Source organism: Cryptotermes secundus, unplaced genomic scaffold (assembly GCF_002891405.2).
Source record: "Cryptotermes secundus unplaced genomic scaffold, Csec_1.0 scaffold285, whole genome shotgun sequence".
In the NCBI taxonomy this organism is placed as follows: Eukaryota; Metazoa; Arthropoda; class Insecta; order Blattodea; family Kalotermitidae; genus Cryptotermes; species Cryptotermes secundus.
Window position 1 is genome coordinate 185,126 of NW_019744410.1, and position 17,465 is coordinate 202,590.

General features: G+C 45.2%; 2 protein-coding genes across 2 annotated transcripts in view; both read right to left on the reverse strand.

The window, feature by feature from the left end:
• The window catches only part of LOC111874703 (lactoperoxidase-like), a 14,838-nt gene extending 5,260 nt beyond the window's left edge, over positions 1-9,578 (reverse strand). The window contains exons 1-6 of the mRNA XM_023870424.2: positions 9,344-9,578; positions 7,031-7,158; positions 6,172-6,285; positions 5,959-6,091; positions 3,140-3,267; positions 1,011-1,213 (exon numbers count right to left, since the gene is read on the reverse strand). Of these exons, the coding sequence (XP_023726192.2) occupies positions 1,011-1,213; positions 3,140-3,267; positions 5,959-6,091; positions 6,172-6,285; positions 7,031-7,158; positions 9,344-9,578 (941 nt within the window). The remainder of the gene's footprint in view (positions 1-1,010; positions 1,214-3,139; positions 3,268-5,958; positions 6,092-6,171; positions 6,286-7,030; positions 7,159-9,343) is intronic.
• Positions 9,579-14,291: 4,713 nt separating this feature from the next.
• Positions 14,292-17,465, reverse strand: part of LOC111874692 (chorion peroxidase-like) — an 8,201-nt gene continuing 5,027 nt past the window's right edge. Inside the window, exons 4-5 of the mRNA XM_023870405.1 lie at positions 16,163-16,330; positions 14,292-14,326 (exon numbers count right to left, since the gene is read on the reverse strand). Of these exons, the coding sequence (XP_023726173.1) occupies positions 14,292-14,326; positions 16,163-16,330 (203 nt within the window). The remainder of the gene's footprint in view (positions 14,327-16,162; positions 16,331-17,465) is intronic.

Genomic DNA, 17,465 nt, shown 5'->3' on the forward strand with positions numbered 1-17,465 from the left:
CCAATGCCTCTGGTAGAGGGGGGAAATATCAGATACCGACGGCCGACCTCGTTGGCTGATAGCACTCACCAGTACCGGTAGGATATGGCGACAGTAGAAATTAAAGGGGGACGCACAATGGACCAATAACTGGGGAAACCCACCCCCTCTAATAATAATAAAATCCCTGTAACAGGCCGTGGAGGTTCATAAGGTTATGAGATGTCTAAACAATCGGCTCACAGATGGTGGTGAGGTTGTCAACCTTACGCGCCGACCACCCTTTACCCGCAGGAAGATTCATGATACTCATTTATATTAGCAGCTGAGTAGACCCATGGGCCATAGTGCGGCTGGAAGGAGTAGCTAAACTGAAAAAAAAAATCCAATGACCTCATCGGGATTCGAACCCGTGACTTTGCAGCTTATACCGCGTGCCACCTATGTTGGGTAAACTATGAGCATTTCTTATATTCCTTAACTGTGTATGTCGAACTGAGAGACGGTTTTCAAGGATAAGTTGAGGAAGATGTGAAAAGAAGCGATCACGGCCTATTTGAAGATTCATTGGTAAAATTCATCTGGAATACTTAAGGAAAATCATGAAAAGTCTTAAGGTAACCAGCCATGGCACCGCTAATCGAATCCGAGATCATCCGGATTTCAATCTTGGACCCAAAACTGATTATCCTAACTAAGGATTACTGTGGTTTTCCTAGGGCCGGCGGCAGATATTCTGCTGCCCCAAAGCACCCGCATCGACTGCTTGTGCTTTCGCTCCTGGCCTGGGGTTTCCTCAGTCGCTTCAGTCAATTGCTGGTAGAGTACCGTAAAGTAAGTTAGGCGAATCACCATATATCCCCTTCCTATTCATATCATAACCTTATTGCAGTATACCATTCAACGACACATAACATCATCAGTCGAGCCGCAAAATAACAGAATAGCACAACAAACTTGCCTTCATCCCTCACATTACCACTAGCTCAGATGTTAAGTCCCAACATTTACTCATGACGTCAAGTGCCTACTCGTAGATGTCCTGGTAACGGCGCACTGTTTCATTGGGCAGTGCCTGTAGCATGAGGGACCAGCGAGGCAGTGGCTGCAGCCCGCACAGATGGCGGTAGCTGTTGTACCCCGGCACCCCATGTTCGCGGGCCCTCTGTAGGTTCAAAGACGCCAGGTCCATACCGTACCCGTGTGAGGGCTGCTGGAACAAATGGTTCGTCACCTGCAACACAGAGTTCGCGAGGTCTTACAACTTCATCGAACGTGTTGAATGGCAGGCTTAAATCATGCCGAACCCTTCTGCTGCCTAACTTGTTCTTGCCATTTTCCTAAAGTAAATATATAAAAATCGCAACAACAATTCATTTTTGGAGTCCAATGAATGAAGTTGAGTGACGCAGCGACAGGAGAAGAGTATTTCTTGACGTTGACTAAAGTCAAATGTCACGCTGTACAGTACTGGATGCTTCGCCACGAAGATGTATGGGAGAGTGGAGGTATTATTATTATTATTATTATTATTATGGCTCCACAGCCATTTTTTGTGCTTTGGCCGCTTTTCGGGTTCTTGAACCTATACACAGTCGACAGGATTCCCTGNGGGATCAGCCCGTCGCAATGCCACTACCTATACACAGGACAACACAAACATAGAATGAACGCACATAAATTGGATCCGAACCCACGATCCCGGCGTTCGAGCAAGCAAAGACAGTTCATGCCTTAGACCGCCCGGCCACTGTGACCGGCCATCAAGTCACCTAGGGACAGTGAATAACCTCTTACATCTAAGCATATTTCAGAACTCAAACTTATTAAATGTGAGAAAATCTATTCTATTTCTCTGCTTAACTCGTTAAATATTTACTTAAACTAAATGGTTGAAGACAGGTGGTCTATAATAAACTTTATTCTTGGCCGAATATTACTGTTGTGATTGATTAAGAACGATGAGACACACAGGATGTGTGATACACGTCAGGATGACGAAATATAGCAGGTGGAATATGTGGCGGTAGTCCTCTGAAGAAGAGATTGTGAGTGGATGTCAGTGTTGCCAGCCAAAGCTGTTAAAGTATTTCTTTCTCCCCCACACGTCAAATCTAACCGTTCTTAATTTATAATCCCTTCAAAGGATTTTTTTCAGGACCCTCTGGCAGAAGAACGAAGGACCTGTTGAAATTAAACAGAGATCCACTAAGATGGGTGGTAGGATTACTTACTGGACACTGCCATCTAAAAGGACACCTTTTCAAACTGGGACTGACAGGCGACCCAACCTGTGAAAGGTGCCTACAAGAAGATGAATCAGTCACACACATCCTGTGTGATTGTGAGGCTATAGCTTACCTAAGATTTCGTCACCTGGGTCAATTCTTCCTGGAACCAAGTGACCTTTATGACACCCCCATAAATAAAGTCCTACATTTCATTCAAAGTGTAGGGTTAATAAAGGGTTAATCCAAAGGGGAAGCACAATAGATCATTGAAGGTTGCAGTGCGAGGGCCGGATTTTATGGCCCACCCCTTACACACATACATATATACATATAATTCCCTCAGTAATTTTCTTTTCTCCTCGTGTACAACGCACCTAGAGTCTGCCGAGCCTCCAACCCAATGCGTACCGGGTGTAAACGGTCGAGTGATGAAGCCTTTTCTCTTCCAACTAGTGCGGAGTCTCAGGGAGCCAGGCTAACTCAGTCGATATAACAACGGGATGAATAACCGAGGTTCGACTCCAGACAGGGACAAGAGGCTTGTCTCTACTCCACAGCGTCCAAATCAGCTCTGGGGCCTATCCAGCCTTTTATACAATGAGTACCGGGATGCTTCCTTGGGGCTAAAGTGGCCGGGGCGTGAAGCTGATCACTCACCTGTATCTAGTGACAAGGTCAATAACAGTGCAGCTATACCTCCAGTCCCCCATATGTCTCCATGGCGCAGTGCCTAATTAATTAAGCACAGGAACAATTTTAACTTTTTAACCTTTGCTCTAGTACAGGGTCTAATGTGCACCGTGACGGTTACACACTTTATGGCATAGTGCAGATAAGTTTACGTCACTAGTATCAGAACACGTATAACAGATTAAGATTCTAAAACTATTGGTTGATCTGACAACACACCATCAGCTGTTCTACAATACCTCTTGGGTGACCCCGTCGTCCATAGCCTGAGCCACCTGGTTAATGAGTCCGATGACGTACTGGTCATACCATCCTGGCTTGTACAGGTCGAAGGGTCGCTTCAGCACTTCGCTCAGCCTCTGGACTCCTGCAGAGTAAGACAACACAGCAAAACCTTGTTATAAAGGATTAAAAGGGACGTTCATTATCGTATGTGTCTGCTATAACCGAGCGAATGTGCATTCAACGAAGTACACCGGCCAACACGCGCACTAAACAGTGAAACACACAATGTGATTAATTAGAGATCTTTAAAAAGTAAAAAGTAAAGTTATCCCTGTACCAGGCCGTGAAGGCCCATAGGGTTGTGAGACGTTGAGGGTCCCACATTGTCTAGACAATCGGCTCAAAGATGGCGGTAAGGTTGTCAGCCTTACGCGCCGGCCGCGCTTTACTCCCCAGGAAAATTATTTAATTAATTCCTGGTACTCATTCTGTTAGAGGCTGAGTAAACCCCAGGGCCTAGTGCGGCTGTTATATTGTTTCTTTAAATAGTGTTCTAACGACAAAACCTTCTTACTGCTGCATCATCTCTAAAAATTCACAATTGTACACAACCAAATTCTGTCCGTTATAACAAGGGTTTATCTATTTATAGCTTATTTACCGACGTTCTCGGTAACTCAGGCTAAGCAGGGCGAATGATCAGATGATCGTATGATTTGAGGTTTCCGCAGCGGTGGTTTTGAAGTGTTCTGTCTTCTGGTATACAGAATTGCAAGTTGACGCTGATCATTCTGAGCCCTTATTTATTTGGATGATTATAGATGACCATGAAATTTATTTCTAATTAATTCTCGGTAATTTGAATTTCAAAAGTCTTATGTTTCGGTATTACTGGAAATGTATCGTGATCTATAATATCGTATTTCATTGTCTGGGACGTGCAATACGGTGTTTATGTTGAAAATTTCTAGATTCTGGCAGAAACAAGAAGTCCGGAGTTATGACATTTACGATCAGTCATAAATTTAGCTCGGGTACAGGGAACCGGACGCGGCTAAAAGGACAGGTCAGAGCTTCTTACAATTGCCTGTGAATGAGGGCCAGTATGATTGGGTTGCCTCGTTCAAGCTTCCTACGGAAGATGGGATGAAAATATATATGTCAACACCATCTTTCGAATTCCCGGCGTGGGGGTGCAAGCCATTCCACAAAGGAGAGACTTTCACAATATTCCGAACTGAACGGACGTGACCCTTGCACGCTCCGGGACATAGCTAGCCGATAGTGTAACGCTGTAACTTAAAGCTAAGAATACATTAATTTAACAGTGTGGTGAATTAGAAGGTGAATAAACGTCAATTGGATCAACTCTCAGAAAAACGCTTTCTTCGGCATCGCTACCCTGAGACTCATGCGAACCGACCCAGCTAGTTTCCCGTACCTATACCGATCTTCCTTAGTTTGATCTGTGAGGACAACTTGCAGTAGCTATCATACACTGTCCTAAGGTAGAAACAGGTGTAGCAGGGATAGCACCATTCCGACTGCGCCGATACAAGCAAAGGCGGGTTGGAAAAGAGCGGTGTTAAAGTAGTCCGATGAAAATCACTGAAAGTTTTGAAGAATCATGTCACCACCATTTTCATGCAAGCAAGAAACCAGCATGAAGCAGAAGTAGCGACCTCGGCTTATTCTTCGACCTTGAAGATGGAGGCTAATTGTTCCTCGGAAACATCAGGTGATTTTCATACCTTGTATCCCAGAAAACAGAACTCTTTCATAGGATTATTGAATAGCAAATCAGAAAATTATTAGAGGAAGTACATAGTTGTGTCCTAATTTGACATGCAATCCCATTGTTTGCCTGAAGAAAGACATAAAGATTCGCAGTCAGGACGTCTGGTCCCAGGGCCGGAGATCTGAACGTGAGATCTCCCAGATACGACGCATGAGTGCTAGAAGGACAAAAACTCTGTGGCAGTCCGTCCGAAAGCAAACTATACCGACCTAGCGACCGCCGCTTGTCGGCGAAGTTAGTGCCAACTTTAGCGGATAGAGGGTGTCGCCTAGTCAGCACAACGGATTCCCGCGGCCGTTGGTCTCTGCTTTCTAGACCGAAGCCGCTACTTTTCCATTCAAGTAGCTCTTCAGTTATCCTCACGAGGCTAAGTGGGCCCCGTTCCAGACCCACTAGTTCTCAGAAAATCTGGTAGCTTCGGGAATCGAACCCGGGACCTCTGGATCTGTAGCCAGGAACTCTGACCACAAGACCACACACACAGTCTATTCTTACTTTAGCAAGTTAACCAAATGTAAGAAAAGAACAACACAGCTGAATAAAATAACTTATATAAAGAACTTGCAACATAACGGGGAGCTGGGATAGCTCAGTCGGCATAGTGACAGGCTACGCTATGGATGGCTAGTGTTCGATTCCCTGAGGGGGTGAGGGATTTGTCTCTACTCAATAGCGTCCAGACGGGATCTGGGGTCCACCCAGCTTCTATCCAATGGGTACTTCAAGAATGGTGGAGCTATACCTCCACTCCCCCATACTTCTTGATGGTGTGTGTTTAATTAATTAATCTTTTCGTGCTATTAAATGGTATCGAGATTAAATCCATCAGCAGCTTATTTCTATTTTATTTTAAGAGGCACGTTTTTATGCTTTTCACACAAAACTGGTCACGTGATATGTCACAAATGCAGCCGTACAAATCATTAAAATGAAGCAAAACATTTAAGGGCGAGTAAAACCAGGAAACTGAACCTTGGATTCGGTACAAGGAAGGCAAAGACGGACCCTGAAGTAGAGGACAGGCATATCACTGACCTATCCTGACATGGTTAGGGCTCCATCTCTCCAGCACGTTTGGCAGCAGCGAATGGCCGAACCTGAAGGCAGCCGTCATAAATGCTGAAGGAATTGTGACATCCACGTTGGGGTCATACCCTCCCCAGTAGCCCTGTGCAAGGAACGGGAGGTTATCTACTGCGACCCACTCTGTGCTGCTGTGGGTTCTGCCAACACTTGCAGCTACCGTACCTTAGATTTAGGAAGTAAGTCGTACTTCTCCATTGCTTCCTTGCCGAGTAGCATGGGAAGGAACTCGGTGTACGTGATGTGTTGCACCATCGCCGCTACGATGTGTCGCGTCTCCTACAAATCACAATACTGTTGCTATGGCAACGTTATTGACGGCATTCTTCACAAACATAATAATATCCTTCCTAAAGCAGCTCCACGGACGACTCCTATCATAAACATGATTATATTGCTGCTATAGCAAAGCAACGGACTATAATTTTCAGAAACACAACAATAATATTTCAAGTAGTTCACTGAAATCGGTGCGATGGGAGTAGTGACATAGTATCTGAAGGCTCCAAAAACCGCCAGATGGTAAAATTCGGGCGTGAGTTCCGTGGAACTCTGAACGGAGAATCATTGTGCTGGCGAGGGCCAGCAGTAACTTAGCAGTCAGTCAGTCGCTGACGTCTTTCGAGACAGTCCAAGAATCATTGTCTGAGTTAGTCGAGAGGTAAGTGTGTGTGTTTGTTTGTAAAGTCAAGTAACCCCCAGTAGAAGGGGAGTGACCACTAACAGTTAGACACCTCTTCTCGTTGAACAGGAGGCCCAATTTCAAAAGACGTAAAATTCTTGGGGGGGAAAAAAAGAACAAGGATATGGTTATGCGTGCGGATGGGACCCGAAAACAAGATTGACTGTGCTGGCGAGGACAGCAGCAATTTACTCGACCCGACCGACCCGGTGCAATAGTTTGAGACAACGTGAATTCCTTACTCTTGCCACTCTATGGGAAGTCTATCGATCTAGCAAAGTGTTTGCCAGTTATGAATCTGCCATGATTGACTGCTTACTGAAATCAGATGGAAACTGGTACCTGGTAGAGCTTCTCGTCGTCCCACAAGGAGTTAATTTGGCTCAGTTCTGACGCGATCTGGTTGTGAACCCTCACCAACATCGTATGTAGCACAGCCAGCGCCATGTTCTCGTTGGCCCGGTTGTCACCTGCAAGAAAAGAACCTCGTTTCAGTGCAAGCAGAAGTCGTTGGTTTGCTTAAATAACCTAAGAATGATAGGGGGCACGCGGTAGCGTAGTTGGTTGAGACACTATGCTACAATCCGGAAGGTCGTGGGTTTGAGTCCCCATAAGGTGTATTTTTTAACTGACCTAATCCTTCCGGCCGCACTATGGCCCTGATGTCGACACAGCCTCTAACAGAAATGAGTACCAGGAATCTTCCTGGGGTGTAAAGGGCGGTCGACGCGTAAGGCTGACAACCTGACCGCCATCTGTGAGCCATTGTCTAGATAATGTGGGACCTTCAACGTCTCACAACCCTATGGGCCTCAATGGCTGGTTACAGGGAGAGCTTTACCTTTTTTACCTACGAATGATAAACAAATGCACGTAACCTACTTAATGTTATCGTTCTGGTAAACAGCCGTATCTACTGAAATCATGGGCTAGAAAACGACGACTAAATATTGTTAGTTGTCGACTTTAATTGATTCTTTTATAATAATATTTTCAGGAATCCTGTCTGCTCCATTCGCATCAGCTCTGTATTTCAGTGAACAAAGTTACTTGGTGGCCAACAGATGCAGTAAGTTTACACTCGTAATGAAATTGTGAGGCTTCCTTGGCGTCCATTTTGAAATAATTAAATTGATTTTATGCAAGATCTTCGATAAGATAAAATACTATATGTCTATAACATAAATGCATATCTTTTAAATTGTAAAGTTGCGAGATTTTCACGAAACAAAATAGAGTAGCATTTTTAATTTCTGCATAGCCGCCTTTTAGTTTGTTCGTCTGAAGTAGCTGAGATCTGACTGGACAGATTTTGACAACATTTCTTAAATGATATTTATGCATGGAAGAAACTGATAAAACTTAATGTAAGCCACATCGGCCCATTAGCGCTACCAAAAGGTGAGAATAAAAATACATCCATTTCCTTATTTAAACTCAGTCACTTAACTAGTTAGTTAGTTACTTAGAGACGTCGTGCTGTAGCCGGGACGATTAGTCGCCGGCTTCCCACCGCGGTGGCCAGGGTTCGATCCCAGGTCAGATCGCGTGGAATTTGTGGTGGACAAAGTGGCACTGGGGCAAGTTTTCTCAAAATATTTCGATTTCCCCTGCCAACTCTCATTCCACCGACTACTCCACACTCATCATCTTTCATTCGGGGCTGGTACAATAGTCCAGATAGTGGCCGACGTACCAAGTGGACTCACTCTCAACCCACCCCAAGAAACTAAAAAAAAAAATCTATTTAGCTTCTTACTTTTCAGGCCGCGCCACAGCTCAAGCGGTTAGTCGCTGGCTTCCCATCGCGGCGGCCCGGGTTCGATCCCGGGGTCTGGTCAAGTGGGATTTGTGGTGGGCAAAGTGGCGCTGGGGCAGGTTTTCTCCGAGTACTTCGGCTTCCACTGCCAATCTTCATTCCACCAATTGCCCCACAATCACCCTCACCTATCATCTGGGGCTGGTACAATAGGCCAGAAGTGGCCGCAGTACAAGGGACTTAGTCCCACCCCACTAGCATTAAAAAAATAATACTTACTTCTCATCCATGACTCAAAAATCAATGGACCATTTACCTAGTATTTCACTTAGTTATTTCTTCACTGAAACAGCTCGTTGGTTAGTCAGCCAACCACCCAAGCAATCAACAATTACAATAGTTAGATAAGCTTTGAGTCAATTAGTGTTAGACAGTCAGCCTGCAATTCAGTTACTTATTCGGTAGACAAGCTAGTTACAAAGTAATTTTGTTGGTTGGTAAATTAATAAGTTACTAATTTATGTGGCTATTTAGTTACAACTCCATGGAGATGAGTCCTCCTTAACACGTCACCAGTCGTTCAGTTCTCAAGAATTTCGTAACATTTTTTGTACCCGAAAGCATGTTACCGTCTTCATAAGAGCCCTCCACTGGTCCCAATTCTGAGCCAGAAGAATCCAATCCATATCCAATCCTATCCCTCTAGTATACATTCATTTGAATACTATCCTCCCGTCCACATCTGGGTGTTCCTAGTGATCTCTTTCCTTCTGAATTTCCCACCAGAACCCTACATGCATTCCTCTTCTCCCCAGTGCGCGCTGCCTCCGGCTATTAGTTAGAGAACAACAAACTGGGACACGTCACGAGGCAAGGAGGAGACTGGGGAATGTTACCTGCAAGGAAGCAGAAGATGTCGGGGCTACTGCGGATGCAGCCGTCATCAGGAAACTGCAGCTTTAGAGGCATGAGCTCCTTGAGGCCCAAGTCGCTGAAGGCGTGTAGAGTCTTCATCAAACCTCCTTTCAAGAGGCGCAACTCGTCCGAGAGCCTCACGTTCGAACCGTACAGGAAGTTCCCGTCAATGAACGCCGTCGCCGTGTTGGTCTGTGCTCGGGGACCTGTCAACATAACTGGGGACGTGGGTTCCACTACGGAGGTCAAAATGATCGTGAATTATGGGTAGGATGAAGGCAGTCTTCGCCTGTATGAAGTCTCTCGCCCAACTGATTAGATTACTGAATAACTGTTACAACTTCAGAAGTTATTCAAGGTCGAATGAGATGATCTTCGGATACGTAAGGTTCATAATGGAGTTGTCGTGACCTACAGGAGTGTAGATAAACTTGTCGTCGCTCTCCTAATTGATTCTCAGGTTATTCTATCTATCTACTTTCTGTTGCTCCCACTTGCAGCATAGGGCATCCATGAAACGTTTCGTTTCACTTCCGTTTCTTAACTTAGACAGTCGGTAAGTCTCCTTGGACAAGGGATCAGCCCGTTGCAAGGCCGCTACTTACACAGGACAACACAAACACAGAATAAACGTAGATAAACATCCATACCTTGAGTGAGATTCGAACCCATTAACCCAACGTTCGAGAGGGCGAAAAATTTCTTGCCTTTGGCTGGGTATCGATTGGACGCGGCTGCCGCGGGCAGCTGTTCGTGCGCGGCAAACTCTTTCGTTTGTTTACCGTGTTCGTATCCAGCATTGAAGTGCGGCAGTTCTCAGACTGCCTCAACTAAAAGGGCACAGCAAACTGAAATCCCTTTGCCGCGGGACAAAAACCTCTCCGATTTGGCTCGACATGCGCTAAGATCGCGCGCGGCAGTACTTTTCTGCCGCGCGGCAACATGGTATCGACTTTGCGAGGCAAAGCAACGAACATTGCCTTGCGCGGCAGCCGCGCGCAGTCGATACCCGGCTTCAGACTGCGCGACCACTGTGATCGGATTCTCAGGTTATTATATGTTGTTAATTTAAATACAGATGTTATATAACGTCGAAAATTTGTAGAAAATAATGTTGAATGTTGCCGGTCACGGTAGCCGAGCGGTCTAAGTCATGTACCGTCTTCGCTCGCTTGGAAACCGGGATCGTAGGTTCGAATCCCACTCAGGGCATGGATGTTTAGTTTTTGTGCGTACGTTTTTCTGTGTTTTTGTACAGGTAGAGGCCTTGCGACGAGCTGATCACCCACCCAAGGAGTCCCACCGAATGTGTAAGATCTAGAAAAACCGAAGTGAACGGAGAAGTTCATGGAGGTAGGCCTAGGCCCAAATGAGGGCTGTAGTGTCAAGAAAAAAAAAATCTTGAATGTTACAGAGGGAAGGGTTTGAATGAATATCACTTATTTAACGATATCGTTTCAGCTGCAGAGGTTACGTCAACTGAAATGGGAAGATGATCGTGATTAAAAGGAATGCATTTGAACTAATGAACTTTGAATTTGTTTGACGACATTAATTCAGTTTAAGAAGTTATATAGTACCGAATTCCACAAATCTCCTTCAGACTGTAACGGGTAGGACGCAACCCTTACAGCTTCTCCTACTTTAATGACACCCGCAAACGACAATATAACGACCTAGTCAAGGCGATATACTCATCGGTTGAAATAACGACGTTAAGGAGCTGAGCCCTTCTTGAGAAGCCTCCAATTGTGCAGCTACTCAAGAATTTCCCAGCATTTTATGGAACCCGAAGGTTCATTACCGTGATCACAAGAGCCCTCCACTGATCCCTATCCTGAGCCAAATCAATTCAATCCACACCACCCCATCCTATCCCTCTAAGATCCATTTAAATATTGTTCACCCACCTACGTCTTGGTCTTCCAAGTGATCTCTTTCCTTCTGGCTTTCCCATCAATATCCTATATGAATTCCTCTTCTCTCCCATTCGTGATTCATGCCCCGCCCATCTCATCCTCCTTGACTTGATCATTCTAATTACATTTGGAGAAGAGTACAAGTTATGAAGCTCCTCATTATGCAGTTTTCTCCAACCTTACGTCAATTCATTTCTCTTTGGCTCAAATATTCTCAACACCCTGTTCTCAAACACCCTCAGTTTATGGTCCTCCCTTAATGTCAGAGACCAAGATTTGCGCCCATACAGAACCGACCTTAAGGAATTGACACAACCAATATTTAGTTTATATTATTTTATATTTAAATTTCGAGTGTTATCTCGATTAGATTAATGTACTGACAATGAGTTATGAACTCAGGAGTGAATCCCGACCCCATCGGAAAATATTCGTGATTTCCGCCGGTCCTCAAACGGGAGTGACAAGTAATACCTAGACGCTGAACACTGCCTCTTCTTCCGTCATTCATTTCCGATTTGCCTTACATAATCATTAACTTAGTTAATCGCATTTCTCATGCGGTTAGTCGCTGGCTTCTCACTGCGGCGGCGCGGGCTCGATCCCTGGTCTGGTCAAGTGGGATTTGTGGTGGACAAAGTGGCGCTGGGGCAGGTTTTCTCTGAGTACTTTGGTTTCCCCTGCCAATCTTCATTCCACCAGTTGCTCCACAATCACCCTCACCTATCATCTGGGGCTGGTACAATAGGCCAGAAGTGCCCGCAGTACAAGGGATTTAGTCCCACCCCACTAGAGATAAAAAAATAATCGCATTTTCGTTATAAGCGTAGAAATGTAGGAATATAGACACACATGGATGCAACGTGTGCAGTGAAGGCAAACAATATAACAGACCTACATAAAACTACGATACTCCTTTGAAGCACGAAATTAATCAAAATAGTATTGTACCAGCCCCAGATGATAGGTGAGGGTGATTGTGGAGCAATTGGTGGAAAGAAGATTGGCAGGGGAAACCGAAGTACTCGGAGGAAACCTGCCCCAGCGCCACTTTGTCCACCACAAATCCCACTTGACCAGACCCGGGATCTAACCAGGGCCGCCGCGGTGGGAAGCCAGCGACTAAAAGCTTGAGCTATGGCGTGGCCATTATTCGACCTTTCTGACTCACATAGCAACGTGAGTACTGCCATTAAATTAAAAAAAAAGTAAATTTAACCCTGTAACAGGCCATGAAGGCCCATATGTTTGTGAGACGTTGAGGGTCTCACATTTCCTAGACAATCGGCTCACAGATGGCAGTAAGGTTATCAGCTTTACTCGCCGGCCGCCCTTTACCCCACCACGAAGAACCCTGGTACTCATTTCTGTTAGAGGCTGAGTCGATCCCAGTGCCATAGTGCGGCTGGAAGGATTAGATCAATTGAAAACTCCACCTCATCAGGATTCGAACCCGCGACCTAACGGCTTGTAGCACAGTGCCTCAACCAACTACCCTTCCGCGTGCACTCCGCCATTGAAGATAAAAAGGTAAATCTGTCAAAGTTCTTACTTAATTAAGCATCACGCCGTGAAGACGTATGGAGGAATGGAGGTATAGCTCCTTCTTGACATCGGCACTAATTGAAGTAAGTGATCACCTTCCTTCCCTGGCCCCTTTACCCCCAAGGAAACAGCCCCTGGTAGTTCATTGCGTAGAATGCTTGAAGGAACCCAGAGCTGGTCTGGGCGCTAAGGAGGAATAAACATTCTCTTGCCCCTGCCGGTAATCGAACCCCGTTTTCTCTGCCGGCAGCCCGTAGCCCGTCGCTTTATCGACTGAGCTATTCCGGTTCTGCGTACAGCCATTGCGCTCTGAAACTGTAAGGCAATTTCCATTCTTGCTGCACCACCTAGCGTTGTTCTAATTGACACACATGGAACGTCTTTATTTAGAAATTACTTAAGTTCAAGTTACATTTAATAAGAAAAATAAAACTAAGGCGTCTCCTCTCGCACAAGGTGCCAAAAATTACTATTTGCACCCTGTGTTCCTCACCCTACTTCACAGCGACCCCATGACAGCAGCTGTCGCCCCGTATCGTGGCTCTGCGCAGACGCGCAGGGGGGAGGATGCGCTACGTCATTCAGTATTCGCCCCTTTGTTACCAGGCCATTAGGAGATGCTGGAGTGGCTTGAGTCGTGAGGTCGCTTGTCACCTCCTCGTACATCATGGTGCCCTGCCCCCCAGAAGCACGATGCCCCACCAAGAAACCCCACGTACCCCACCAGGGAGAGAAAAGGAAACGACCTCAAGACAAACAACTACTCGTTTAAAATCAAGGGGCAGTTATGATAGTGGAATTTCTGCAACAAAAGTACCACAGATATGATTGCATGAAATGCGACTTCGAGTTGAACATTTTCGGTTTTCATTTCTATTTAACGTAAGAAATTGTTCTTTGGTACAAAATTAAGAAAGTATGCCCTGATCGATAGCCGTGTTATTGATATGGTTACCTTTTGTTCACAATAAGATGCATTCAATGTAAAACTTCGAGAAATGTCGATCAACAAATTTCTGTATTTGTGTAATAGTTATCATTGTAATGTAAAGGTAATTTCAGATTATGTAAAGCAATAATTTCTGTTCTCTGAGGCTAAAGGGTGAGACGGACATTGTACAGGGGTTCGGTAAGCAGTAAACATGATGCACTCTCAAGCAAAAATCTTCCCTCAGCGTGTTTACGCGTCATGCGGGTAGCAGAAGCTGGTAGGATGCTGTTCGGGGTTGTTTGTAGTGTCGTAAGGATGCAGACGGTAGGGTGAGGGGGTTTGTTTTGTGTGTTGCGGGTCGATTATCGTTCGTCAGAGGGAGGGTCTCTTATTTAGGTCCGAACAAACGCAAAGCGCATGCGTGAATTAGCGCGTAGTTGGGGGAGGGGGGTTATGTCAATACTTGAGTGCAGCCTCATTGGTCAGCTTGCATAATTAATTCGGTTCAAACCCCACAAGTTCTGACCAACCACACTAAATGATCTGGTGCCACACCTGTGGAAGGAGTCCTACAAGGAAAAAGCGTTCTTAAGATTTTCCTTCCAAAGTGCGATGAAGTGCCTTTTTTAACCTACCTTCCTTATTTTGAAAAAAAAAAAATGAAAGTAGGCTTATGCGATCTCAATGATGTCTGTGTGTCTGTAAATCCCCCTTATTAACTTTGGAATGCCCGAATCAATCTTTATGAAACGTGGCATGTACATCATAGCAGCTGAGCCCATCTCAAAGGCATATTTCATAAATCCACCCGGTCAGTCTGTGTTTCTGTATATCTACGTATCACTTCCACTGTTGCTAGGCAATGGCTCAATAAAAATATATCCATTTCATTACTAGGCAACGTCTTGGTAAACACGTTCCCGCACATCGAATATAAGCAACAGTAGAAGAATTGTTTCACGGACGTGTCTGTGGGTCTGCGAATCCTCCAACCGTTGCTAGATAACAGCTCAATAAAGCCGTTCCCCCGTCAACGAAGAATTATTTGAGGCATCGTTCTCCATGCGGTCCGTGTCGTATGAAAGGCAAGTAGGCCATAGGTTCTTCCCATAATTGTTTTCAAGAATACCGCCGTAGATTGATCGGGGAAGTGGCTAAGTCACAGGCTGAACTCCCTGGTTCTATTCCCAGTTGGGACAGGAATATTGTCTTCACGAACATGTACAGAATGACCTTGTGATTCGTCCAGTGGGTATCACAGGATCGTTTCATGAGAGTTGTGACCATTTATTAACAGGTGAAACTGCACCTGTTCGTAACCATTGTGAGATCGGCCCTACTAGTTTACACATCCCTCAGGAATCCCAATGTTATGACGACGATCTAATTGACTCCACAAAGCTGAGCTCTTCTTCAGAATCTGCAAGTCGCTGACCCACTCCAGAATTTCTCGCTATTTCATGGAACCCGAAGGTTCATTACCATGTTCACAAAATCCCTCCACCGGACAGATCAATCCTGTCCATACCGCCCCGTCCTAGCTCTCTAATATCCATTTTAATATTATCCTCGGTCCTCTTTCTAGGTCTTCCTAGTGGTCTCTTTCCTTCTGGTTTTCCCATAAAAATCCTATATGCTTTCCTCTTCGCCACCATGCGTGCTAAATTCCCTGCTCGTCTCATCACCAGTGTTTTAATTATTCGCGTTCACCAAGCATTCCATCTTCATGACGAGTTACGCCAAATTTTATGGGACGGTCTCGTAACGTAGTTACAGTTGTGGCATTATTGTGTGGTGTAGGGGGTGACAAGTTCTTATGATTAAATTAATTTTAATCTCCCATTTGAGGCATCTTATATTCATTGATGTTTTTAAGATTGGCTGTGGAGGACTACACAATGAGATGCTTCGTAACTTGTACTCTTCGCCAAATATAAGTAAAATGATCAACTGAAGGAGTGTTAGATAGGAAGGGCAAGTAGCATGCATGAAAGAGAAGAGGAATGCACACAATGTCTTGGTGGTAAAACCGGAAAGACAAAGATCGCTAGGAAGACCTAGATGTAGGTGGGAGAATAATATTAAACTGGATCTTAGAGACATAGGATGGAGTGGTAAAGGTGTATTTTTTTCTGTGCTTAATTAATTAAGTCTCACGCCACGAAGGCGTGTTGGAGAGTGGAGGTATAGCTTCACCATCCTTAATATCGGAACTAGATTGAGGTGAGTGGTCAGCTTCATGCTCCGGCCGCTTTACTCTCAGGGAAAGATCCCTGGTATTCATTCTATAGGAGGCTGGTTGGGCCAATAACCAGTGTCCATACACAGGCAAATTTATCTATACTTGTGTCTGGGGCACTGAAAAGCGCAGAGACAAGGCCTGCTATATTCTGAGGTTTGCTCACCCAGACGGCAGTCGGGCCTGACGCCTGCCAGAGATCGCAGCATGTTCATACACGTCTGTCTGTGGAGGCGGTAGAAATGGTCTTCCGGGGGCAGGGGCACCGGCAGGCAGTTGGGATGGAGAGGTCTTCCAGATCCGCAGCAATTCGGCTCTCGAAGGTCACTAGGGTCTGCAAATCACAACCACAATTTTTATATCAGTGACGGTGCAGAAAGTATTCCTGTGAACGTGGATGTCACGGACGGCGATGGGACCACCACCTCCATGCAGAGACCTAGGGCCGTGACATCGTTTCTAACGAACAAGCTCAGACTAAACTAGTAATTCCTGCGCTCGGGACAAGTTCATGAGACACTCGTGCACCATCCTGCAGCTTTGGGAACCAGGGAGCACGTTGCCAACAGCAAACTTTATGTCATTTACGCTTTTCACTACAGTAACAATGATACAGTTCGCAGCTAATGGTTCTCCTCGAACTTACAATTATCGGTATAGACTTTTTCACTTTAATTTAACGACAGGATAGCCCAGTCTCTATAGCGACGGGATATGGGGCTGGACGGCCAGGGTTAGATTCTCGACAGCGGTAAGAAAATCCTTTCTTCACAGCGTCCAGACAGCCTCTGGGGCCCACCAATCTCCTATCCGGTGGGTAGCGGAGCTCTTCCCCCCAGGAGTAGAGTGGCCGGATCATGAATCTCACCACTTACCTCCATCTAGTGCCGATGTCAAGAATAGTGGAGCTATACCTCCACTCCCCCATTCGTCTTTATGGCGTAGTGCTTAATTAAATAAGAGGAGAACATCTTTGCCTTTTTTTACCTTTTAATTAACGATATTTTTTTACTACATGCTATGTACGTATACGTACATATTCCCGTATCATTTACGCCCAGAAAGAATGTTAAACATTATGGCTGCTCTATGTAAAAACTCAGTCAATAAGAAATAAAAACGCATGAAAACAGAGGTTAGTTTTAAGTTTAACTTCTTGAGTGCAAGGCCATGATTAAGAATGCGTGGAGATTCACCTCCACGTTCTCATACTGCCTATATGCCTTAACGGCGTGGTGTGAAGTTGCGATGTTTAGTACAGGGGTAATTAGCTAACTCATGAGCTAACCAACTAACAGTGAAGGCGTTCAGGGTCTGTGTGTGTAGATATAAATTGCAACTTGATAAGCCTCATTTCTGGCGTCCGAATACTAGTCACCAATTACTTACTTACTTACTCATGGAGCTGAGCCCTTCTTGAGGAGCCGCCAATAGTGCAGCTAATCAAGAATTTCCCAGCATTTTATGGA